We start from the raw sequence: 27,109 nt of genomic DNA, 5'->3' as shown, positions 1-27,109 counted from the left end.
GGATCTTCATGCTGATGCTCGAACTACTGGAGAAGTAGATTTAAGAACTGCTAATGCAAAGTTACAGGAGAATGCTGGATTTAGAAGAAAGGAACACTGGGCTTTTAAGATGTCCCCTCACTGAAATTTTACTAGGTACCATGATGCACCCAGTAATAAATTGAGTTTAGAGCCAAACTCCTTGTGTCCTTTTGCTTTCTCCACCAGTCTGGAAATGCCCAAGCCCTCTCCAGGCACCGCTGGGACCTTTGAAAGTACCACCTAAATGTTACGGTGGCGCAAAGGCTTTTGGGATCACGGGTTGAACGTGGGGAAAGCTGAGCCCACTCCAGCCCACATGAAGAAAGTGTGCAGGCATTCAGTACAGCAGCCAAGAAAACGAAGGATTCCTCCTAATAAGCTGGACTGTTGTTCTGAGTAGGAAATAAGGAACACTTTGAGGCAGTCCCACCTGAGAGATACGCTAACCTGTGTGGGAAGAACTGCACAGAGGCTGAGCTGAGAGAGAGAATAAGGGTGGGGCAAGGGGAGGCCCCGCCCACCGAGCCGAGCGGCCTCACAGCTTGGGCTGAGTCCCTTGGACTCTTACAGATTCCTCAGCCACCACCCTCTGCCTTTGTGCCCCTGAGCCTCAGCAGCACCCTGCTCCTGTGAGCTCGGAAGAGGCGGGAGCCCCCGCAAAAGCCTCTCTTCAGTCGGTGCTATCCTGGCCCAGCACCAGGGCAAGAAGTTAGTTTCCAAGTGGAGCTTCTGAAAGGGAGGCCTCCGAGGATGTGGTGGAAGGACAGGGCTGTCATGAGAAAGGTTTTGTGTTTTTGTTTTGTTTTGTTTTAGGGTCACCTTTGGACGCCGGAGGCCACATCTGCCAAGAGTACGCGTTTTCTGTGGCTTCAAATACCAGAGTTGTTGGCAGATGGATCGGAGACAGTAAAACTCCACTGCATAGACCCGTTGTTCCATTCCATTTAGATAAGCTCTGTCTGTTGGTCCACAGCAGTGCAGAGGAGTGGGACAGCTGGTGCTTTACTGATCTGATGGCTTCCTTACCATAAAAAAAAAAAAACTGAGCTCCATTTCTGGAGTTCATTTCTAGGTCACAGGAGGTTAGTGTGGGTCATTCAGAAAGATATTCAAGCAAAGGCAGCTACTGCCTCCATGTGCTCCAGCCTTGTCTATCTGTTTCTGTTTCTGTCTATCTGCCTCATCTCTGTCTCTGTCTCTGTCTCTGTCTGCCTGTCTCCTCCCTCCCTTCCCCCTTAATCTCTCTCTCTCTGAGTGTATGTGCGTGTGTAAATGTTCACAGGAACATCATTAGCCTCTACAGTTCCAAGCACCACTACACTTACGTAAACCAGTTCCCTGGTTACCCCATAGAATATAAGGGGCTTCCCAAAGGGGAGAGGGTGACGTCTTGCTTGGCAGCCCTTGTCTGAGCCTTAAAGCACTGTTCTTTTGTTGAAAGCCACAGGTTTGCCCTAGCCCTTCCAGCCAAGCACAAAGCCCAGCTGCTCACCATGGTTCCCTGAGCATTTCTGTCCTGGCTAGTGGTGTGAATATGGGTGAGGGGGTGCTGGTGGGTAGGGGTCTGCTGCCAGAGCCTCTGGCCTCCTGTGCTCTCAATCTAGGCAACCTGCCCCTTGTTCCCACCTCATGATCCTCAGTTGGAGCCCAGGATCCTGCAGGAATCAATACCCTTATCTCTGACCCCTCTGCAACTCCAAGCACTAGGAATGTGCCCAAAGCTCCAGGACTGGGTCCTGTCCCTCTCCAAAGTGGCATTCCTGAGTGTCTGTGAAGGGCCATGTGCCTTGGGCCTCTTGACTTTCAGGGTGGAAAATCATCATAAAAAGCCAACATCTGCTTCTGTGGAGCATTTTTATGCCATAAGTCAGGCAGCCTCTGTTGCATGTGAATTAGACTCCACGTTAGCACTGCCTTCAGGCTGTGGGAATGGCAGGAGAAAACAGTATTCCTTCTGCATGTGCACCTCTGTATGTATGATGCATCAGATAGGAAGAAATGGCCTCATATTCCTAAGCTGCATCTCCAGGTTAGAATTCAAACAACATAAGAAATGAGGTTCTGAAAAAAAAATCATTCAGGATGGAGTGTTAATCTCTGGGGACAACTTAGACTTGTATCCTGGGCTAAGTTTTTGTTCTTTGGTTGGTGGTCAGATAATAAAGAAAAAAATCCAAAATAAACTCATTGTTAGACTCGCTGCATCAATTCTTTACTACAGCAGCCATTCACAGCCAAACATCCCCCTTTCTGACTCAACCTAAGGTCAGTATCAGCATCAGCCAGTATAATTCTGTTTTTGCTTCCATTGAGAGGGAGTTAAGCACAATGATCCACAGACCTTTCTTCTCCACACAGACTTATTTCCATGGCCCTAAGCCTCTTGAGTGCTACAACATATACTCAGAGAGATTGGTCAAGGTTTTACTTGCGTCTACTTCTGATTTTCCCTCCTGGGTCTATTATACTTTTGAACTGGCCAGTCTGGCTGGTAGGAGCCAAGAAATGTCTGTTCCCTGAATAAGATGCACCAATGGGGACCAGCCTGGATATCTGAGATTCTTGTGGGCTTCTGCTCTCATCATGAACTATGGAATCAGACTGAGCTAGGTTTGAATCCAGCACCACCACTCAGTCTTCTAGACTTGGATTCTGTAGTCCCTGCCTGGTTTTTTTTTTTTTTTTATCTCTCTGTACCTCTGTTTTCTTGTCCATAAAATTGTTAATAATTCCACCTATAATTGCCTATGTCATCTAATCTCTGAAGAGTGAGTTCATCTATATACAGGGCTTAGCATAGGATAACTTTTCCAGAACTGATAGATGTGATTGGAGAAGATGGTGCAAAGAATGGCAGAAAACCATTTATAAGGATAATTAGGCCAGCAAGATGGCTCCATGAGTAAAGGTCCTTACTTCTGGCTTCTGGCTACCTTGTTCAATCCTCAGAACCCATAGAAATGTGGAAGGAGAGAACTGATTTCACAAAGTTCTCCACTGACCTTCAGACACCAATTATAGCAAGCATGTACACACACACACACACACACACACACACACACAACTCTTTAAAAGATTGAGAGTCAGAAGATTTATCTGGAAACTATCTCTGTGCCTTCTTTGCCATTTACCTTGGGAAGCTAACTTCCCTAAGCCAAGTCTGTGCCTGAAAATTAAGTCTAAATTTTGTAGAACAGACAGTAAAGTCTGGGCAGGCACACTACTGCAGATCCCAGGGCACTAACCGCCATTATGTAGGGAATACCACAGTTTCTTTGGAGCATCATCAAACTGAGACAAGAGGATTAAATATCTTCCTGGTCTATTCCATGTTCTTTCTGCTCAGGTTGTCAAGAAGGGCAGGAGAACCTTGCTGTAGTCATATTCCTGGGTGGTCTGTACTCTAGAAGGAATCCTTTTTCTGCCTGGGAAAGTCTCATCCATTTACCCCGTCCATCCAGCTCCTCACAGAGCTCAGAGGAGCAGCAAGAGCAAACAGTCCCCTAGGCTCACTGTGGCAACAGAGCTTACACAGTCACGGCAGCCATGGCTTATTACCAGCCAGAGTGAGAGCTGTCTTAGTCTTGCTACAGACAATGTTTTACAGAGCAAAAGTAAAGTGCTTGGTTCTAATATAAGTTTTAACTATTAAGAAAAAAAAAAGCCGATCAAAGTTATCCTTATTCCCCTATTTTGGACAAAATTGATACCTATGTTTGCATAACCTTCAGAGCTGGGAGATTCTGGATTACATTGTGCCTGGAGCTTTTGAAAGTGTTTCTTTCACTATGTGTGTGAAGGTGCTTCAAGGATATATAATAAAGCTAGAAAGGAGGAAGAGACTGAGGGTCTTTATCAGCTTCAAGTTTTCTGTGCTCACTACATGCTTTCAGTACATTCAAGTTCATTGCTCAAGAGATCATTCCGAAGGTTTTCCTGACTCTAAAATACCCAAGTAGAATAAAGGCAACAGGAAACGAAAACTAATCCAGCCACTTGAGAAGGCATTTGCCATGCTCATTGCGTCTTTTTAATTGGGTGCCTATAGAATTTCAGGTTCGAGATTAGATTTCTTCTTTTGATATCAGCGTGAGGTTTCCACGGTGCTGACTGTGGGGAAGGGCGGGTCCTGAGATTTGTTTGTGTTTTGTTTTGTTTTGTAATTCATTTGGGGCCGTGGCTAGAAATTAAAGGGAAGACAGAAACCTCGAAGCTGTTGAGATTTAGTCACTGATATAGTTTTTGGAGTAAATTCCTATTTTGCTACCCATTGCCTCGCCAGGCAAGCACTCTATTTTGTTTGGATCTGAGCAGCAATTTTGGAGGAAAAAAAATCCTATTGACAGTAATAGCTTGAAACATGAAATTGTTTTTATTCCCAGCTTGGAGAAATTGCAGGGCCCATTTTGTTTAAGCAATCCCTTTGACTCCAGGCTGAATACAAACGGAGTACCCCAACTGTTAGGCATGTCCTCGCTTATCTCCTACTCAGAGCCTGGTTCATTATCATAATTGCCTGCCAGCCTGGCTCCCCTGGCTTTTGGCAGCCTCTCTCCTCCAAGACCCTTAATATCCTTGCAGACAATTGTTGCAGCTCAGTAGTTCTATCTGTAGGAGGAGGGGGCTGGGGCTTCAGAGCACAAAGACTATGTATTCAAAGACTCTGCCTTGTCCATCCTTCCGTGGTAGCTCTGTATATGCCAGGAGTGGTGTGCTCTTTACTCACTTGTCCTTCCAAGGTTCTGTGTGGGTCCTAGTGGTGATTATTCCCTAGCAACCACCCATTCTACCTAGCAACAATGATAGAACATGTGTGTTGTATTTCTTCTCCTAATTTTAAAAATTGTTGCTGAACTACATAAAACCTTCATAATTGTAAGAATACAGGGGATGCTCACAAATTAAGGCAATGATTGCAGCAGAGGCTAAGGCTCATGGTACCCTTCTATGCCTCCTACAACAGAAGAGATAGATGCGCTTGGCCTGGAACATTCTCAGTGTACTATAAGATCTAAGGTCACCCTCTGGACCATATCTAGATCCCAAGCACAGGACCTCTATTAGCTTGGCAGCTTCTTTGAGTGTCAGACTTCGTGCGGTTCAAACAACCCCCAGGCTGTTTATCTAAAGGATGGGCACACCCCAGTGCCATTTGGCAGAGTACCTCAGCAGCTCCTCAGATGTCGGGTCAGGGCAAAAACTGGGATTGCTGGCCCAGTACATCTTGCGCTGATTACTTGGAGTGCGTGTTTCTGATTCATCTGCATGTAACTATTCCAGGAGGTGTTGCAAGAACTATGTGATGGCCAGAGGAACCCAATGAGTCTTTTATTATTTTTTTAAACAAATTTTCTTCTACACTGATTGTCTCTCAGAGCCAAGAAGCTATGTTCTTCCAGAGCTGTAATGAATTTCAAAAGTAGACTTCGTTAATTTGAAGAACAAGTTCCAACCATTGCTCAGGGATGGTGTGCTCCCTGCCCTGGGGGTGAACAATGGGACGAGTGAAATACCACACCAGAGCAGCCTTGTCCTGAGGGCCTTAAACTCACATCTGTGCAAGGACTACAGCATCTAGCCTGGCCTCGCACCTGAACCCCTCTGCTCCCTCAGTCCTGGGGTGGGGGAGCAGCAGACATCTGTCAGTTACCTTTGAAAGGCAGGGTGGCAGAGTGGTAAGAACAAGGCTTTGGCTCCATATTCTCCTTATCTGCTACTTCTTATCCCTGTAACTTCCGGACACCCCTTAGCATATATGTGCCAGTTCCCCCAATCTATAAAAAGCTGTCTCACGTAGCAGTCACAATACTCAGTAGCTTGGCACAATGACTGCTGGATTGCCCATGGTCCTCTGTGGCAGAACTCAACCAAGAGAGCTTGTTCAGGTGCCTGTGGGAATCACACGGGGCGGCCCGGCTGGAACTGAACTGTCCTGAATGGTTTCAGGCGTGAGTGCCTCAGTTCTCTTCTACTGCCTTTATGCAGTAGTCATGGCTTCTTTTCCTCTCTATCAGAGCATCCCAAGAAAAGGAAAAGTGGAGGGGGCTTCAGTACACTTTTTCCCCATGCATATGTGATATGCTTGCCAATGTGTAAACACGTTCAAATATGTGTGGGTGCATTTATGTGTGCCAGTACACATATATGCAGAGGCCAGAGGTTAATGCTATGTTTTCCTCAGTCACTGCCTACCTTTCTACCTTTTGCAAACATTAGTGCGAATTAGTAACTACTATTACATTGAGGCAGACTCTCTCACTTGAACCCAGAGTTCTCCAATTTAACGAAACAAGCTAGCCACTTTGCCCTGGGGGAATGCCCTTTCTCTGCCTCCCAAGAGCTATGGCTGTGAACAGGCCACCATGGCCCCCTGGCATTTGTGTGGGTGCTCAGGATTTGAAGGCCAGTCCTCACACTCACTCACCAGGCAACTTTACCCTCTGAGCCATCTTCCCGGCCCTCCCTGAATCACCCCCCAGCCCAGTGAGTGTCACTTATCTCTATTCAACTGGACCAAGTAAGTCGTGAGGCCATCTCGAATGACAGGGAGTGAAAACGGGAAAGATGTGGAGCGGGAGTGGGAGGAGCAGTGCCTGGTGCCCCTGCTCAGTGACTTACGCTCTGTTGGAGCTGTTCTCTCAGTACCTCAGGAACACAGACGGTGTTCCTCCAGTGAAAGCATCTCAACAATTTAGTCACCAGTAGGCCAGGAGCCTCACCATGCCTACCTGAGGCCATACTTCTTGTAGCCATGGAGTTCATGTGGGCCACTCCTGGGTGTCGTACACTCTCTGTCGCCCCATAATCGCAGCCTTCTTTCACAAGGGATGCAGCCATCCTTCCCTTCATCTCTCACAGACCTTCTTCCTAGCCTGTGGCCCCCAATTCCTCACTGATCTGGCCTGCTCTGAATTCCTCAGGTCACCATAGAGGTGGTCGATGGTCCTGACTCTGAAGCAGAAAAAGAGCAACATCCGGAGAATAAGCCCAGCTGGTCCCTCCCAGCTCCTGACTGGCGGGCCTGGTGGCAAAGGTCCTTGTCCTTGGCCAGGACTAACAGCGGGGACCAGGACTACAAGTATGACAGTACTTCAGATGACAGCAACTTTCTCAGTGTTCCTAGAGGATGGGGCCGTCCAGCCCCAGGTCACCGGACTTTTGAAACCAAAGAGCAGCCAGACTATGGTGAGTTCACTGGCCAGTAATATGAAATTGGTGAGGAGAGTAAGTGGGAATGATAAGGCCTCCCAGAAGCGGGACCAAGCAAAACCCAGTTTACAGTATGTGGTTTTCAGTCCTCTGTGAGGCATACCTCATAAAGGCTGTGTTCACAGAAGACCCCTGGAGCCACCCGCAGCTACATTTTTTTGGAAACAGTGTAATTTTGAAATTGTACTTAAGAGATATTTTTAGGGTCTTTGAGGTTCTTTCTTGTCTTGTCCTTTCCAAAATCTAATTTTATTTTAAAGATGAATAAATCATTAAATCATCTTCACTAGTTTTTTAGCTGTAAAAAAAAAATCTATGCTGACAACCAATTTAATAAAAGAGATGTGTGCAGTTGTGAGCTGGCAACTGTGCTCTGTCTAACATTGTCAGTGGAGAGGCCCCTGGGAATCTACACGAAGAACTGTGTCACACGTGGTCACAGCAAGCTTCCCCATCTACAGTTAAGTGTTACAAGGCCAGGTTGAGACTGCCAGGTTCCCACTCAGGGGACAAGAGAGGCATGGTAGCAGGAAAGTTCCAGATTCAGGGAGTTAAGATACTAAAAGTCCTTGTCTTACTGCAGCGGAGATGAGACCAGGTGAAGGTGTTCTTCGATCATCCACCTGGTCCCTCTCCTTCCTTCAACTGAGTGTTTGATGAGTTCCCAATGCTCTGTTGCTGTGCTCCTATGGCTTCCCTACCAGCAGCTATGAATGAACTATGTATAATAAGGAGTGCCGAGTTTGGATGAGGAGACCCCTGAAAGTCTCCGGTGTCTGAAGGCTTGCTCCCTAATTGGTAACTGGGTAGAATTAGGAGGTGTGGCCTGCTTGGAGGATGTCACTGGGGATCAGCTTGGGGTTACAAAAGTCACCCCCTCCAGTGTGTTCTTTCTGCCTCCTGTTGGTGAGCTCCCCCACTGCTGTGCCAGCCATCTGCTGCCTTTGCTGTGGACCCGAGCTCCTCCATCATGGACTCGAACCTTCTAGAACTGTCAGCCCAGACTGAACTCTCTTCCTTAAGTTGCCTTGGTCATGCTGTCTCATCACAGCATGAGAAAAGTGCCAGATACAAGGATGACACCAAGCATTTCAAACAGAGGTCCAAGCCGGTACTTCCTATCCACAGTAGTTTTCCATTCCCCAAACTGACCTCAGTGAGGGTGGGAGGGTAATGATTATTGGAACCTTCATCAGGATCCAATTCTTTGAAAAGGTTAACTTGTCATGGTCTAATTTTAGCAAAATATTTCTTAGTGTTTTTTTTTTTTTCTCTATAGAGTGTTCTTTGTAATGTTAGTATGGCTGTATCAATTAGCACTTTTAAAGGGGAGGCTAACTTGGGTCAGAAACAAGGTTGCTGAAATGACAGAATAGCCAGCAGGATACGGGGGGATAGACAGACCTCAGCTATAATTCCAGCCGTCTGACCTATGTGAACATCCATAAGTATCGTAGGTTTTATTATAATCTTCAGTTTCCTTACCCATAAAAGGAGTATAATTCCTCCTGCCATAGACTTATCCTGAAAATTAAATGACCATCTAGGACTAACAGTACTGGCTTCCTGGTGACCAGGTCCAGGCAATTTCCAGTCAGTTCAGTAGCCCCTACACTAGAACTGGTCCCCAAAGCTCTACTGTCCTGACACTATAAAAGGAAGATTTTGCCAGCTCAAATAGCATCTTTGAACAGCAGCTCCCAGCTCACTGCAAGGCAGGGCCCTGTCTTCCTTTCTTGAGCTCTTTGATGTCCTTGGGGCTGTCAACATGCCACAGAAATAGTCTCAGGAACAGTTTGTTCTTGTTGTCATTGTTGTCTTTGCAATTATTGTGGCTGAGGCTCGTTTTCTGCTCCAAGCCATACTCCCTCCCGGCCAAGCTGACTTACAGTGACCTCACTTGTGTTTCCAGCATCATAAATTAGGTTTACCTTCTATCTATGTTACAACTTCTTCCGTCTGACATTAAATCAGAAAGGATTTCTCCCCAGAAAGATGTGTTCCAGAAATTCTTATTCTGCCCTTTGACCTCATGAAACAGGAATCCCATGAATGATTTTGATAGATGCTGATCTGGACTAGTGTGTGGCAGAGGCTCAGGAGTGAAGATTTTCTTGGGAGATTGCTCCCCCATTGAAATGATTTATCACATGGCTAATTTGTGAGCAGTTAAGGACATGAAGAAGGCCACCTACTGGTAAAATAAATTAAGTTTTTGATGGCTACTTGCAGATAACACATTTTAGGATAGATTTTGTGACGTATTTCTAACAGGTTTTAGAGGAAACTACTTCATGCAATCCTAGCATTCTGGAGGCAGGAGGATTGTGAGTTTGAGGCCAGCCCAGGCTATATAATTAGCTAATATCCCAACAAACAACAACAAAGAAACTACCATCACCCAATTTAGCAGCTTTAAACAACAGAAGAAGGGCTCTCCCCCAGGAGTGTGCAGGTAGATGGAATGTTTATCTGGAGTGGGATGGGCTGGCTTGGCTGGAACTGAAGTCTCCAGTGACCTCAGTAGCAATGATGAGGCTCAGCTAGACTATTGGGAGCTTGAGATGGTCAGAGCCTCTCTCCTTGTGGTCCTTAGTGCCCTTGGGCTCTTTACATGGTAATGGAATAGTTCCCTCCAGCTTAAAAAAAAAAAAAAAGTCTACATGCTTAGACATTTTACAGGCCTCTGCTTGCATCCTATCTGCCACCATTCCATTGGCTGAAGCAAACCACATGGTCCAGAAGCAACATGAAAAGGTGTAATCAAGGAAATGGACGTGGAGAAAGGATTTATGGCCACCCTTTCTCATACGCTCCACTGCAGCCTTAGCGTTTAATCATTGTGCGGTGTAGTTTTGGTCAGATTGACCCAAGCGAGAGGACACCTGGGAAAGGGAACCTCAGCTGTGGAACTGCCTCTTCCTGTCCCGTGTGCACGTGTGAGGGCATCTCTTGATTTATGACTGATGTGGGAGGGCTCACTGTGCGCAGGTGGTCCTGAAGTGGTCAGGAAAGCAGGCTGAGCGAGGCATTGGAGCAAGGCGGTAAGCACTGCTCCTCCTGGTCTCTGCTTCTGTTCCCGCCCTGACTCCCCTTGGTGATGGATTACAATCTGTGAATCATAAGATGAAATAAAACATTTTCTCCATTAGCTTTATTTTTGCCATAGTTTTATCATAGCAGTAAGAAGAAACCAGCACAGTCTTTTAAATCAAGAAAACCAAAGCAAGAAGTCCAGCTAATGCAAAAATTCAATTATGGGCCCCATAGTGAGCTAAGACCTGGAGTCTGGTGATGGCGCCCAAAGAAAGTCAAGCAGCACACCATTTGGCCCCACTGGATTTGATCTTACGCTGCTGTTCCCTCCACAAGTGATATGTTTTCAACTTGTATGACTTAATGTTTGTTTTTCAAACTTAGTCTCTTTGTTTTCATGGCACGAAAATATGAGAAACTTTACTTGTGCCTCTTGTTGCTCCCTTTAATGAAATCTAGCCCTGTTTGTGTGTGCAGGATAAAAGGCAGTGTATGCACACACAGGGTGTGCACATGTGATATAATTCAGTGCACAAAGATGACCTCACTGACAAGCATGCAATTATGCAATTGATCCGGGCATGTGTGTGAAGTTCTGGGAAAGAACACTAACTATTTTGTCTCAGACTTTTCTCCCTCTGAAAGCAACTTGTCTGTCCAGCCCTACTGGGTAGATGCCCAAAGGAGACAATAGAGGGGTCCACACTGGAAAACAATGCCCAGTTACCTAACATAAAACACAAGCTTTGGACATCTGGTTGGCTGTGTGGGAAACTATTTCTTAGAAGAAATCAAAGTTTGGAAAAATTATTTTGATGAAAGAAGATAGAGATGAATGATGCTTCCGAGGGCAGGTATGGCATGAGAAAGCTTTCCCCTCAGTAAAGGAAGAGGGCATCACAATGTCATTCACAGACACACACGCGCCCACCAGTTCTGAACAGTAGGCTGAGAAGGCTCAGGATCCCTGTGATAGCCCACAATACCTTCAGAGTGAGCATCATATAGACAACAGCCTTGGCGGCTGGCCCAGGACTCGAGATTCAGGTGGAAACATGTGGAGAACATTCCTGCTGGGCTTACGTAACAACCACCACCACAGCCTATTATGAATGAAGGGTATCCCATCCCTTCAAGGCACAAGACTGGAGCCCCATGCTTGGCACTCACAGTGGCCCTGAGGCTGTTGGAAGCTGTGGGTAAGCCAGGAGAGATGACGATGGAGTGGTGTTACTGGAGAAGAGCCACATTTTAGAGAGCGAGGGCAGGATGCTACAACCCAGGCTTTCCTTGCTGTTAGCCTGATAATGCTGGTCAAGCCCCCTCACTCTAGGACATTTGTTAACTTACTTCTAATAAGACAAAGTCGATCTTGATCAGGTGCCTACCTCCCAGCCCCTCTCCTGTGGTCTACTTTCTTTTCCCATGTCATTCAAAACTTCTAACAAAATAAATAATTTACTATTTTGCATTCATTGTTCATTCCACCATGGCGAGGGGCCTTGAAAACCAGTCTTAACAATATATCCCACACAGCTAGAATTGTGTTTGACATGTAGTGAGAGTTCAATTAATATTCATTAGCTAGATGCTGAATAACGACTTCAAGGGCTATTTCTACATTTACTGTTAATATATTGGTTATTTGTTGTTGTGTAACAAAACATCCTATACTTGGCACCAGAAAAAAAAAAATAGCAGTCATTATTTCTCATGATTTAGTGGCCCAGAAAGTCCAGCAAGCATTCAGTCGTGCAACTGATACAAGCATGTCTGCAAAGTTCCAGGAAGAAGCAGTGACTATTCTGTCTCAGACCTTCCTCCCTCTGGAAGCAACTTGTCTGTCCATCCCTGCTGGGTAGATTCCCCAGAGGAGACACTTCTACTCTTGATGGCTTCAGCTACATTCAGTGTCTATAAAGAAGGACTGGGAACCTCCCTTCCACTGTCAGATGTCTTTACAGTCCTTTGTGTGGCTCCATTCTTGCTGGTAGCTCATCATTCTTAAATCTGTTCAGCCTGAACTTCTTTAATGGTGATTGGATTTACCAGATCAAATTAGACTGGAAGTCAAAGTAAGACTAGATTATACAGAATCCACCTCTCCTCCCCTTCTCTCCTCTCTTCTTCTTCCTCTTTCCCTATCTCCCTCCCTCTTTCTTCATCTCCCTCTCCTCCTTTCCCCTCCATTCCTTTTCCCCTCCCTCCCTCTCTCCTCTCTGTCTCTCCCCTCCCTCTTTCCCTCTCTCCCACATTCCTTGACAAGGATGGAAGCTACATCCCAAGGTTTAGGCTCTGGTCATGTACAGCTCATCACATTGCTGCACCTTCTTAATCTTCACAAAGCTGAGCACTCAAATGAGCCTACAGCTGTGAGCCTTTCAGCTTGGGCTGCATCCAGTCCCTTCAGGGGTGGGAGTGATGACAGCAGAAGAGTGCATGACCAGCAACCTGACCAGGAGGTTGGGAACTCTTCAGGTGGGGATGATGACCCTCTCCCTGGCTCCCTTCCAGATTCCACAGACGGTGAGGGTGACTGGAGTCTCTGGTCTGTCTGCAGCGTCACCTGTGGGAATGGCAACCAGAAACGGACCCGTTCTTGTGGCTATGCGTGCATTGCCACAGAGTCCAGGACCTGTGACCGTCCCAACTGCCCAGGTAATTGTAGAGCTGTGGCTCCAAGTTCAAAGGAAAAGTGTTTTCATAGATATTTTAAAACTTGAAGAACTTATCTAAAAGATAGCCATTTTCCTCATAAATCTTTTGGCCAGAGTGGGACAACTAGAGAGAGCTGATAGGCTTGGTGGATGAAAAGACGGATTTCCTGAGCATTAAGTACAATTGCAGTGGCTGGGACTAAAGGACAGTGCCATATTGTACTCATTTAACTTGAAGGAGACTCTGGTCAGTTTGGACCTTTGAAGTGGGATTTTCATAGCGTGAAAACAGATACTCATTTCTGATGAGGAAGACAGCATGAGTAGATTCTCATTCTCAGGAAAACCATGGAGTTAGCCCTGTCAGTAAGATCTGAGAGTTGCCCAAGGCTTCCCAGGGAACAAACTCAGACAACCTAACCTTTCATTGTGACCTTATACTGCGACAGCAGTTAATTGCTGACTTAGTGAGAAATCATGTTAGGACTAAACAATAATTGTGACTGTAGTTGTCAAAGTGGTTTGTCAAAATAAAGCATGTGGCCTATTTGTATAGAGACCTACACTGGTGGAAGGATCAAGCAGGAGAAAGCAGAGGAGGATCAGAGGTGACCAGGACCATGAGTGAACCACAGAACCTGAACTATGAGCCTCCTGGTCCTTTAGACAAAGCTTATCAACCCCTGGGATATTGTTACACAGTGTTCCCAATTGCCAGGTAGAATACCAGCCTACAGTGATATCTTGGGCCACACATTCCAAATGGCTTCATCTGAAAGAAATTTCAGAGGCAGAAAATATGATCCCCATACCCCAGACTTCCTTTTTCTACTCCTAGACATTCTATCTCAAACCAGAGGCATTTGGACCAAAACAGAAGTGGAAGCACAAAGAGCTTTCTAAAGAGAGGGAGGAGGAGGGAGCGGAATGAGGTGCATGCTGGCAAAGGGCGTGCGAAGAAAATGGGGCCGAAATGTAAGAAGTGGTGGCTCTGGCTCCATGTCAGCCCTGCAGATGCCTTGCCTCTCCCAGTCTTCCCTGTGCTCATTGCTGAGCTGGTCTTGGGAATGGGTGTTAGCTGGGTAGCAACAAAGCAGTAAAAATAGCACGTGGAGGAAGAGGAGCTATCCAGAAAGAATGTAAAGAAGAGAAGGAGAATATGCGGAAAAGGGTCAAAATGATATTGAGATAAAGAAAAGGAAGATTGTCTAGGCATGTGGGTAAATGGTAAAGGATTTGTCCAGCCATGTGACCATGTGAGGCCCTGGGTTAGAGTCCTAGCACCAAGCAAAAAAAAAAAAAAAAAAAAAAAAAAGGAAAAAGGAAGGAGAAAGCAAAGGTATAGGAGAGCATAGGAAGGGGGGAGGGGAGTAAAGGAGGCTGAAGGGAGGGGTGGGAGGAAGATAAAGATTAAGGAGTGGAAGAAAAACAGGAAAAAAGATAGTAATAAAGAAAGAATGGGAGTGTGCTGAGTATTTAAGTACCAATCACAGTCCCAGGGTTTGTAGGTTTGTTATTTCATTTCATTCTCTAAACTGCCCCATGGAACAGAAACTTATTACTGTACTTGTTTGGCATTTGTCTAAACTGAGACTCAAAGCCAGCAACAAATGATAATTATGGAATTTGAATCCATGGCCCTAACTGGTACACCCTTTTACCTTCACCATGACGAAAGGTCTCTGGCTCAGGCACATACAGACACAGGCAGGATTTTACTTTGAGTTGTAGGGGCATGCCTGCATTGTCAGAGCTAGGATACAGAGCCAAGGCGGTAGGCATGGATTTCCTGTGAGGGAAAAGCTCTTTTCTTCTGCCATTCTGTATGTTTCCTTATTGGGTACCAAAACCACAGAGCAGTGCAGCCAGTTTCCCTGAGTGTGCATTTTCTTCTCGCCTGTCCTTGCCCACAGTCTTTCCAGCCTTTCTGCTTTAGGAGGTGCCATCCTCAAGGGTCCCTTTGGATAGGAACTGTTGCTTTCAGCAGGGTCCCCTTCCTTATTTGGTTTATCGAATCTGCTTTTTGATGAAAGCAACTATTCCATAATAATTGTGGTCTTGGTAAGGATCATGCTGTAAAAGTATGTCCCTTTGGGGCTGAAGAGATGGGCTGGTGGCTGAAAGCACCAGCTGCCCCTTCAGTTCTGAGTACCAATGCCAGGCAGTTCACAACCACCCGAAACGCCAGCTCCAGAGGATCCGATGCCCTCTTCTGATCTTCCCAGGCACTGAACACACATAACACACAGACACACACAAATAAAAACAAATATTTCTTATAAATATGTTCCTCAGTCAACGCTTGAGGGACCCAGCATAACATCAGAGTGACCCCTTAAAGGATATCTGGTCACACTCAACAACGAAGCCAACAGAAGTGTTGCCCTCTCATGATTACCCCGCACAGACCTCCTATTCTGATGGGAGCTGAACTGGGTGTGGTGACTCCAAGCGGAGGTGTAAGGGAACTGAAAGGTTTGAAGCAGATCAGAGTTCCTTAGAGCAGGTAATGGGTTTCTCGGTACCTCCTTTCTGAAGCAGCAATAGGAGTGAGGTAGGAAACACGCGCTTCCACTTCTTTGCCAGGAAGATGCTCTCTCCATGTCTCACTCCCGTAGCCCAATGGACTCAGCAGGGGAGAGGTGGTGCTCAGCTCTCTTGCACTGAGGGACATGAACACCGAGGCACACAAAGATGAAGTGTCCTGCCTGGGTCTAGCTAGTGGTGGTTTAGACCCAGACAGTCGGCCATTTAGAAAGAAGGTATTGAGTGCTCTGCTGCCCTGGTCTTGTCTGCCACTCACCCGGCAGCTACCCTGACAGGTGCCCCACCACCACCCACCCTCATACCCAAGCAAAAGGCTGAGGCCTGCGTCTCATCCAGGCCTGGATCTGACTTCGAGCTGTGAATAGAATCTGGGGTTTTAATGTGTTTTATGCCTGGCTACCTGCTTTTTACTGTTTCCTCTGCTGGCACGTATCTACCCGTGACTAGTAATGAATACAAAAAGCCTTTGTTCAGGTGTGTTTGTTTTGAACTGGGGGGAGCAGGGAGTGGGGATGGTGATTTTTTTCCTATAACTGGGGGAAAATGAGCTCTTGTCTGTGTTTAGGAATTGAAGACACTTTCAGGACAGCAGCCACGGAAGTGAGCCTGCTTGAGGGAAACGAGGAGTTTAATGCCACCAAGTTGTTTGAAGTTGGTAAGAGGTTTTGTTTTTGTTTTTGTTTTAAATCCAAATATTGGTTCAGTGCTTTGGAGATTCATTTTGCTTCTTCAGTGCCATCCTGGGACCTGTGAAAATGTTTCGTTTTTCCCTTTGAGGTCTGGTGTTTCCAATATATTTCTTGCTCACTGAATAGACTCCAAGCAAGAGGGAGCAGCCTCATCCCTCCTCCACCAGGCCACACTCAGCAGTACCTTTGTGAGCAACTGGCAGAGGCTCCAAAGCGAGACATGGGTTGGAGCCCACCCTCGTCCTAGCACAAAATAGGTGCCCAAAGAGCTCTGTCCTTACCCCGCATCCGGTAAGAGGAAACCTTCAGCAGAGGAAAGGAGGGAGGAGGAAGTTTTTCAAAATTATACACTTCCCTCCATTGCAAGAATTTTCCATTAAAAAGAGTCACCGTGTGTGTGTGTGTGTTTGTGTGTGTGCATGTGTGTGTGCGTGTGTGTGTGTGCCTGTGTGTGTGTGTGTGTGTGTGTGCGCGTGTGTGTGCGCGTGTGTGTGTGCCTGTGTGTGTGAGGGAGTGTGCGTGTGTGTGTGTGTGTGTCAGAAGCAACAGCCTGAATGAACACAGCAGAAAGCGCCCACTCGGCTGCGAGCTTGCTTTTCAGCACAGCTTTGTCTACTTCCGGATGCCATTCCGTGGCATAAAAGAGTAAGATTCCTTCTGTCCCACTTCTTTTCTCCTGAAGATTCTTTTGTAAACTCAAGTCTGCCCTACATCCTCAGATGAAATGGAGCAGGCCTAAGTCCCTTTTTGTTTCCTAGCCCAACTATTTTGAGATGTAATTTTCTGTCTTTCTTAGAGAACTATAGGAGTCAGTCAAGGGTCTCAGCAGAATAGTCTAGAAAACAAAGAATAACTGAAAAAAAAAAAAAACCAGTGCCAGCACTCTGATAAAAAGAAGCAATAAACAATATCGGCCTCAGCATGGGGGGGGCGGAGAGGAGTGACACTCCTCTATCCTCCCCCAGCTGAGGTGGCCTCCACAGTGAAGGCTGCTGGGAGAAGGACAGTCAGTTTTCTCTAAGGGTGTGGCCTCTGCTAAGCTGAGCATGCTACAGTGAAGACCATGCCAAGAACACTTGAATTACACAAACTGGTCTTGATGGGAGAAGAAGGGGAGTTAGGAAGGAGGGTGGCTCTGGGAAGAGTGGGGGAGGGGAATGTGATCAAAATTCTCAAAGAACTAAGAGTATCTTTTCTGAAAGACCTTAACCATCATGAGGTGAATATCAACCCATTACCACTAGACAGAGTAATTTTCCAAGGCAGGTCCCAGATCTGGTTTAGCTAAAATGTACATTGACTTTCACAATGCTTGTTAATAATTTATTTTTAAAACAAATCATTTAAATGTGTCTGTAAGCCAGACTCAGGACAGTTTAGAAAGTCTGTGATGGTAGGACCTCCACCCACCCCTCTCCTCACATACACAGAGAAATTACATTTATTTAACAAGAGCCTTCTGCAAACACAGTTCACTGGATTTATTTTTTAAGCTGACTTTAAAGGTGTGAGTTTTACATAAAATGGAAGAACATTAGACATGGTTTTTAGGAGACAAAGAAGTTCTTCCTGTCTCCTCAAATGACATGTATAGGGCAAGGCATAAGGCCCCATCCAACACAAAGGATGCCAGAGTATCCAGAGTAGACCTGTTCAACCAGAATCCAGGGCAAAATGAATTGAGTACGTAGGAAGCTGGTGAGTATTTAGTGAGGGACAATTTGTACAACTATGAACAGAGTTGATGTAAACCAAGAAGGGAAGCCCAGGACTGACAAAAATGGAGAGCCCTGACAGTTCTTGACCTCATGGTACCCAGGTAGGAGCAGCAAGCACAGCTCATAGTGGGAGCCGTCTGCCCACAGTCCCAGCAAAAGGATGCGGACAACGTGCAATAAGAGATGAACCAGCAGATCATTCTAGCCTTACCTCCTCCCCTGTGTGCTCCAATGATGGGTCCTCCTATTGGGCAATCTACACACAAATAATGGGTGAAAGGTTTACGTGATACAGTCCACATGTGTCAGGACAAGTGTGTCATGGGATGGAGACACACTTGTGGGCAAACAGAAAACGAGACAAGCAGATGGGAAACACTGGGTTGCCACATGTCAAGCTACTTAAGCTAACACTGCCTTGAGTTTCTCATCTGTAAGATGGAACAAGACAGCAGCGCACCTCACAGGTGACTGCAGAATCCAGCAAGGTGACTGTCTCCCAAATTTAAGCAGGCCCCTCACACCGAATACCCTGTCTAAGTACGTTTTAAAAAATGAAAACCAGTCAACAAAGGTCCTATAGGCACAAGAATTGCAGTAGTCTCCCACCTTGGAAAATGTAATGCCATTTTCTCGGAACCCCTAAGTGTGTTTCTGAAGGCCCTGCCCTTCCAAGAAGAGCCTGTGACTTCCCAGGTCCTTCCAGAATGGAACTACACCACTGAGTGACTGTGGAGACAAGGAGACACAGCTGAGAAATCCTAGAACTCAGAGAACAGAGGAGCCGCTGCGTGTGCTAGCTGTCCCTCCCCAGGAGAGCGTACTGTCCACCTCCCCTGCCACTGATCCTCCAGACCAAGTTCGTCAGACAAGTCCTGTCTTCATGCGAACTTGACAGACAGCAGAAACCCAGCAAACTGAAATGTCCACAGTCACACAGCTGCTGAGAAGTTGGGCTTTCCTCCCAGCCATGTTAAAATGAGGAGCCAGTCTCACACCAGAGCTCTGTGGACTCGTGAAAAATGTTCCAGTTCCCCCTTCCCATCTCACTGATGGAGAGCTTGACCCTATGTCCTGACCTCGGGGTCCCATGCATAAGCATCCTAGTCTCCCAGACATCTGACCCAAAACAGCGGTCATCTCCCTGCCTTAACTCACTGCCCACCGACTTCGAAGCCACTGACATCAGCAATTGTGGACCGTCCTGACGCAAGCTGCTGTTACTAAGCTTACCTGCTCTGTGCTCTCACCATTGATAGCCACTGACATCAGCAATTGTGGACCGTCCTGACGCAAGCTGCTGTTACTAAGCTTACCTGCTCTGTGCTCTCACCATTGATAGCCACTGACATCAGCAATTGTGGACCGTCCTGACGCAAGCTGCTGTTACTAAGCTTACCTGCTCTGTGCTCTCACCATTGATGCCACCCTGGACTCGGCACTGGGTCAGTGGTCTCACCACGCAGCTCAGCTGCTACATTTCACTGTGTTCAGTGGCTCCGGGGCCTCTGGGTAAGAGTGAACGCGCTCTCCATGCCTGACACAAACCTTGTTCTTTTGTGCCTTCTTCTCCAAAGGAAAAGGAAGTGCCCGAAAGTGTCCTCAGCCCCAATCGTCCTCATTCCTCTTCTCTCTCCTTTCTCCCCTCCCTCTCTGTCAGTCTGGTGTGCATGCATGTTTGCCCATATGTGTACATGTGGAGGCCAGAGTTCAGTATCAGATCTTCTCCATCTTAACTTTGTGAGACAAGGCCCCTCACAGTACCAGGAGCTCAGCCTGCTCTTTCAGCTAGACTAGCTGGCCTGAGACCCCTCACGACCAACGTGTCTCTACCCTGCCCCCAAGTGCTGGATTCCAAACATGTTCCTCTGCACCCAGCTTCTTCACCAGCTCCGGGGAGCTGAACCCAATGCCTCAGGGTTGGCAGCAAGCACTCGATGCCCTAACCCATCTCACTAGTCCCCCATCAGATTTGTTTCACTGCTTAAGATTGGTTTTTACAGTCAGTGCTTGGCTGCAGGCCTTCCCCATCTCCTCCCACCTCCTACCAGAGTTTATATCAGTTTGGGTTTGCAAGTAACATGTACCAGATGGGAGCAAGCATACAAGGTGACAATACGACACCTGAGGAAGGGATGAAAGAACTGGGGAGGAAAAAAACAACCCAGTCCTGTCCAACAGAGAATGCTTAGCCAAGGGGAGCCGGACGGGAAGCCAGAGAGCATTTCCTCCATGCTTGGTCATTTGCCTCTAGGGCAAGTATGACCTGGATGATGGGGGATGGTGACTTTCTTCTTGGAGCTCTGAAGAGGAAGTCGGTACCACAGCTCATCACCAACATTATGTGAAAGGCAGCTAAATCTATTCCTGACCTACTGTATCAGAAAGAGCATTTCATTTCAGTCTTGAAATGTTTTGCTTTAGACAAGAAAGCCATGTACTGTGTGGTACCTGTGTGTCATCCTAGAATTCAGAGGCGGAAGTGAGTCCCCCACACCATGAGACTGTCTCAAAACCACAGAAAAACGCCTAGGGCAAACAGGGTTTTCTTTTATGGGGAAGTAAATAAAGCCAGGAAGAGCCCAGTGGTGTCTGCATCGGTCACTTTACGTCACTGAAAAAAAAAAGTACTTGAAAGAAAAAACAGCTGAGAAGGAAGGAAGGTTTGTTTGGGCCTCTAGTCTCAGTTTACGGTGTGGCCTGTCGCTGTTGGGCCTGCGGCAAAGCGTGATGTCACAGTGAGCAGGTGTGAGGAGGCTGTACATCCCATGGCAACCAGGGAGGGAAAGGGAGAACGAAAGGGACTGTCGTCCCAAGATGGATGCCTTGTGATGACAGGAACTGCTATTCCTATGAGTTCTGCTACCTCTCAGTAGTGCCGCAGGCTGGGGACCAAGCTATCAATATTGGGCTATTGATGGGCACTCAAGATCCCACTGTAACAGTGGGAAATGGGGTGGAAGTGTGGCAAGGTGGAACAGCAGATCCAACGGTGCTTTTTCCTGGGGCCAGCCAGCCTAGTTTCAGAAGGGATCCCGATAGAAAAGCTGTGAGCTAGCTCAGTGAAGGCCAAAGTCTGGGGCTTGGAGTAGGGACAGTGGGTTAATAAAGTTTGGTTAAGATGTGTTCTGTTCTGATCAGTCAGTGTGGCCAAGCAGTTCAACTAATCACGAGCAAGAAAAGAAAAAAAAAAAAACAGTCTATGTTTGAGCTTATCATTTATAAATGGAGACAGCAACCACGAGTATCATCTAAGTTCGAAGAGAAAAGGGGTTGCAGGATGGCAGAGATGGGAAAGTACATATATTCTTAATATTGTTGTTTTCCAAGACAAGGTCCTTTGAGGCTCAGACATCGGGCCTACTCACATTCCTAGCCATCTTGTACTTTTTATCCTGAGAGAGGGTCTGAGTTGCCCAGGCTAGTCTTGACTCATTCTGTAGATCAGGTTGGCCTTGCACTTATTCTCTATACCAGTTTTGTCTTAAACTTATTTTCTGACAAGGCAGGCCTTAAATTTGTGATCCTCCTGCCTGTGCCTCAGCTTATATGCTCACACCTGATCTGAAATGAAGTTCTTAATAAAAGTATGATATTGCCGTTGAGGGGAATCCTAAGAAGGTTTTTCAAGTTACTAAGCTACAGGGAGACTGTACTCGCTTCTCACAAGGTTTGATCCCTGCCTTGTATTGAGGGCCCACCCCTTTGGAGATCATAACCAAAGTCCATCTCTACCAGCATCTTGGCCTCAGAGTCTGAGCAATACCAAACTAAGACACACATTGAATCAAATATTCTTGCCCCCACAACTGAAGGATCATGAGAACCCCTGTGAGTGATCAGGCAGGCGCTAGGCTGACTTGGGAACCTCCTGTCCTAGCCACGTGGGGTGATGCTGCTCACCTACACCCTGGCCAGTTGTCGTGGAGGGGCAATACGAAAAGAGCGTGTTCAAATTTCAGTTCTTAAAAAAGTCCAGGAATGCACAATCAGAATTGAAATCCATAGCCAGGCATTGTGACACACGCCTTTAATCCCAGCACTTAGGAGACAGAGGCAGGCAGATTCTGTCAGTTCGATGCCAGCTGGGTCTACACAAAAAAAAAAAAACTGTCATAAATAAATAAATAAATAAATAAATAAGAATTTAAAATTCATAAATTATTTTTCATTATTTAAAACAATTTTTAAATTTAAATACATTTTGATCATGCACTTCCCTCCCTCCAGGTGCCTTCCAGATCATCTCCCCTTCTAAACCATCCAACTTTAAATTCTTTCTCAAAAAAAAAAACCCAATACAACCACAAAACCTCCAAAAACAAGAAAAGTTAAAACCGCACCCAAAAAGAAAAAATAAATAAATAAAACCACCAAACTGTAACCAAGTAAAAGGAGTATTTGACCAATATATAACAGGAATCCATAAATTCTTAAGTATTTACAGCTAGTCAAGTTCTTCTTAAGCTTTAAAGACCAAACGTGTCACCTCTGTGTTCTGACCCCTTTGAAGCACCTTAACCTACAAATTTGGATACAGTGATGATCAAGGTCCAGCAGTTAGGAGATGAATTATGTTTTAAACAATTAAGTGAGTAGCAGAAGTAAAATAAATTTAACTCTACAAATGGTCCCTTGAGGCCTTCCCGCCATATTACCACTTACTGAGGCAATTCAGTAAAGCTCTCATAATTAGCTAATTTTGTTAGGATGTATTATTAGCCTTTGATTATCTGTTATGATATTCTGTATTTTTGTTTTATGTTTGAGGATTTTATTGGGGAGTTTGTTGAGATGTGGTTTGGTTTAGACATTCTTGGAAGATGTTTTAAATTTAGAAATGATAGCATATGTTTCCACACAAAATTCCAAAAGGTGTGTCAAAATGCACTGACCATTAAATATAAGCTATAGAATATTGTTAGTCATTCTATCAGTGAATTCTCTTTGCTCCTCTGTGTTGGTGTTTGAAAATTCCTCACAGTAGAAAGTCAGGCGTTGGGAAGGTGTCTTATAAACAAATTTGCCAAGTTCAGGGGACATTGGAATGGCCACGATGCCTGGTGGTTGTGGGTGCCCTGGAGTCTCCGATGCTGAGGAAGGACACTGTTGGCTTTAGGATCAGCCGCCTAGAAAGTTTAGCATGTTCTGAGGGAGGTTTCTTTTCCGCTCTTTTTCAGACATGGACAGCTGTGAGCGATGGATGAGCTGCAAAAGCGAGTTCTTAAAGAAATACATGCACAAGGTTATCAATGACCTGCCCAGCTGCCCTTGCTCCTACCCCACTGAGGTGGCCTACAGCACGGCCGACATCTTTGACCACATCAAGCACAAGGACTTCCGGTGGAAGGATGCGAGTGGGCCCAAAGAGAAGCTGGAGATCTACAAGCCTACCGCGCGGTACTGCATCCGCTCCATGCTGTCCCTGGAGAGTACCACGCTGGCCGCCCAGCACTGCTGCTATGGTGACAACATGCAGCTCATCACCAGGGGCAAAGGGGCAGGCACACCCAATCTCATCAGCACCGAGTTCTCTGCTGAGCTCCACTACAAGGTGGACGTCCTGCCCTGGATCATCTGCAAGGGCGACTGGAGCAGGTACAACGAGGCCCGCCCCCCCAACAACGGGCAGAGCTGCACCGAGAGCCCTTCTGACGAGGACTACGCCAGACAGTTCCGAGAAGCCCGGGAGTACTAGCGCGCCGCTGGGGTCCGAGACACAGACGCACAGCACTGATCTGCCAACTGGCACCCCGTTCTTCTCATCCACGTCTGTATATCTGTATATTCCACGTGAATAGTTTTATAAGTACACTAGAGGTATGCAGCAGGTCTGGAGGACCTACAAACCACGTAGGAAGCCCTCCTGGTGGGTGTGTGGGCAGGAAGAGGAACCTGGGAGCAATGGTGGGTGTGATTCCATTCCCACTCCACAGAGACTGAGGTTGTAAACATTATAAGCAGTTTTTATATATAACTTATTTAATACAAATGTGACTTACACATAACCTTTTCTCTGGAGTTGTCCTTGTAAAAATTATTTAATCGCTTCTGAGGGAGTTCAAAAAGAAAAGGACTTGGGGGGATGAAGAGAAAAAGGAATTTTGCAGCGGAAATGCACCAAAGCAATAAACAGCCACCTTACACCAGGTGTTGGTTAGTCGTGGGGTGTCTGCTGAGCCACAGATTCCGACAGTTTCTTGTCTTAGACTAGGCAAGGGGTGGGCAGTAAGTGAGTGGAGTCAGATCTAAGGCATGGCTTTAAATGGCCTTAAAATAAATGACCAGTGTAATTCCACTAAGGAGCCCAGCAGCGCCTCTGCTCTGTCCTAACAGGCTCAGAAGACTACAGAAGTTCAGGCATAAAGCCAGGAGCGGCACTTCCAAAGAAAAAGCAAAACAAATGGGAAAAGAATATGGATTGTTTTGTCTATTTTATTTTAATGTAACAACTTTTCTCTACCATTATATTCCCAGTAAATAAATATAGAAGGGGGTGATGTGAGCTGAAATCTGGGAAATGGTAATTTTTTATGTTTTAAGAAAAAACTGCATTATTTTTGTAAAGTATTTATTGAGTCATTGGCTATTGTGCACTGTGCAGTTCTAAGATGGACCACTTTTGTGGGGTAGAACTTGAGTACAGCTGAAGAGTTGGTTCTTATGCAATCTCTTACTTGCAAAACTCCAGGAAAATATATAACTATATAATAAAGTCATAATAAACTGTGTTACCTGTATCCTTGATTTATGATTCAAAGAGTGAAATGACTCCAAGTGAAGCCAGGCTTCTATGAGGAGAAAGCTTCAACCAGGAGGGAATAAAAGACTCACAAATGGACTTAGTGGTGGCCAGGGTATGTCATAGCGTCTTTGGCATCAAGAGCATCTCCCCAGCCCCCCCCCCAAACGGCTCAGGCTAATTGGCACACATATGATTTTTCTTTCCTCATCCAGAACTAAGAGCAAAGACTTAAGATAGGCAAGGCTGCGTCTAGACAAAAATAAATACAAGTAATAGGTAGAACTACTTACAATGCAAGTTACTGTTTTTCCAAATGAGAGAAACCAAAGGTCAGAATGTATAAACCATATTTGACATGTTCTTTGTGAAAGGCTAGCTTGGTGTTCTTGTATCCCTGGTGACTTTGGTATTCTTGACCACACACTCAAGTTCTCCTGGTAAAAGTATGTTCTTACAGAAAAGCTCTTCTCAGTTCTTTATATGCCAGAATGAATTGTTTCCTGAGATACTGCCCATTAGATTATTTATATTCAGGTTCTGCATCTAGTGACAAAATAGCAAGGCTGGTTGAGGGCTGGAGAGATGGTTCAGTAGTGGTGAAGAGCACTTACCGCTGTTGCAAAGGACCTGGGTTTGTTTCCTAGCACCCACGTGGTGGCTCACACTTATTTGTAACATTTCCTGGGTTCTGACACTTCTGGCCTCTCGGAACACCAGGAATGCATGGTACACAACATCCATGAAGACACTCACATAGACACAAAAATAAACACCTTTTTTTTTTGAGGTCTTGTTCACACTTGAAGGAATGCTAACTGAGCCAGTGGAGAGAATGGATGGTCATGGATCAGAGGAGAGTGCTTGGTTTGCAATACTAGAGAAAAAATCTTCAAAAAGAGAATTGGCTGGAAATAGAACATACTGCTTTTGAGCTGGTCAGTTTCTTGTCAGGACACACGCAAGCAGAAGCAAGAAGTAAGGTCCTTGGGAAGTTCAGTTGAGTAGCAAGGAGGCATAAGAATGTTCTGCAGCAAGGCCTGCTGGGTATCCTGAAGGAAGTTCAAGGTTGTGGACAGATCCTTCTGGAGGTCAGAAAGGCACCTGAAGGCTCCAGGAGAGGGGTGGGATTTTTTCTGGTAATTTTAAGTGATTTTAAAAATTGTTCCTTTTATTTTGTTGATATTATAATGGAATTACATCATTTCACCCTTCCCTTTCTTCCCTCCATATCCCTCTTCGTTCTCTTGTTCATTGATTACTGATTGGCTGTGTGTGTGTGTGTGTTCCTAAACACACATGTACAACAAGCTCAGTCTGTTTTCAGGGCTGATCATTTGGTATTGAATAATCAGTTGGTGTGTTCTTCCCTAGGGAAGATGATTTCTTCTACTCTCAGCATTTTTCAGTTATCTGTAGCTTTTTGTAGAAGGTTAAGGCCTCTTGGGCTTTTCCTGTCCTCTTTGGCATGGCTATTGTCCTGTCTGTTTTCAGTTCACAGCTCAGCAGTCCTACTGGGGAGACTTCTGGGTGTAGCTTCTGGCATTCTTAGGAGACACAGTCTTCCAGCAAAATCCCTGATACTCTTGTTTTCCACTTCCTCCCCCCGGTCCGCAATGATCCCTGAGCTTTGGGCGCAGGAGTGTTTTGTAGATGTAGCCACTGGGCCTGGGTGTCACATTTTGATTGGTTGTGGTTTTCTGTAACAGTCTTCATTTATTGCAAAGAGAATTTTTTTATGAGTGTGAGGACTGTATTTATCTGTGAGTGTGAGGACCAATATTTAGAATGTAGTTATGGATTCTGCTTGTTTAGCAAAATGGCAGTTGTGTGTTCTCCTCCAAAATTTATGACTTTAATAGCCTTTGTAGGATAGTTGATTAGTTTTCCAATAACCAGGCATTATTCATCTCCTTTTCAGTGAGTCTTAAGTCCAGTTATGCCAAGGTATACATGCCCTGTATCTTCACGGTTCTCCTGCTGTGCTGGTCATTGCCGTGGTTTTATAGGCCTCATAGCTGGAGAGGACTGGCTGTTGCCTCTTTCGGAGGCTTGCATGGTGCCTTCTGGTACCATTAAGATTGGCATCCATGGGGAAGCTTTCAGAGGTTCCTGATCAGGAGCCTCTGGCCCACATGTCTGAAGTGCATGGTAGCTTCAGCAACTGGGACTTACCTCATACTTTTGATTGTAAACGAGTAATCACGATAGAAAGTAATGTTTTGAGAGTCTCTTGGACAGCCCTGACCAACAACTCTAAAAAAGGGCTTCTCACACTTTATGTTGACAGAACAAACTTGTTAGAAGGTCTTTGGCTCTTGAAAGGAGCATTATCAGCCCAGATGGGAAATTTTCTTCTAACCTAAATACATATATTTATTTGCCAACATAAGTATATTGTACGTATATTGTAAGTATATTGTTCATAGTATGGTTCCTTATAAATTTTTAAAACATCCTTACTTTCATACTGTTATTTTGTCATCCTAT

The 27,109-nt window shown here is 45.7% G+C and overlaps 1 protein-coding gene across 1 annotated transcript in view; it reads left to right on the top strand.

Annotated features, from left to right (window-relative positions):
• The window catches only part of Ism1 (isthmin 1), a 76,235-nt gene extending 49,158 nt beyond the window's left edge, over positions 1–27,077 (top strand). The window contains exons 3-6 of the mRNA XM_021642556.2: positions 6,942–7,206; positions 12,781–12,924; positions 16,036–16,125; positions 23,058–27,077. Coding sequence (XP_021498231.1) covers positions 6,942–7,206; positions 12,781–12,924; positions 16,036–16,125; positions 23,058–23,575 — 1,017 coding nt within the window. The 3' untranslated portion in view covers positions 23,576–27,077. The remainder of the gene's footprint in view (positions 1–6,941; positions 7,207–12,780; positions 12,925–16,035; positions 16,126–23,057) is intronic.
• The last annotated feature ends 32 nt before the right edge of the window (positions 27,078–27,109 follow it).

Source organism: Meriones unguiculatus, chromosome 4 (genome assembly GCF_030254825.1).
Source record: "Meriones unguiculatus strain TT.TT164.6M chromosome 4, Bangor_MerUng_6.1, whole genome shotgun sequence".
NCBI lineage: Eukaryota > Metazoa > Chordata > Mammalia > Rodentia > Muridae > Meriones > Meriones unguiculatus.
The sequence above is the reverse complement of the archived record's forward strand: the minus strand, read 5'-3'. Positions and strand labels throughout refer to the sequence as shown.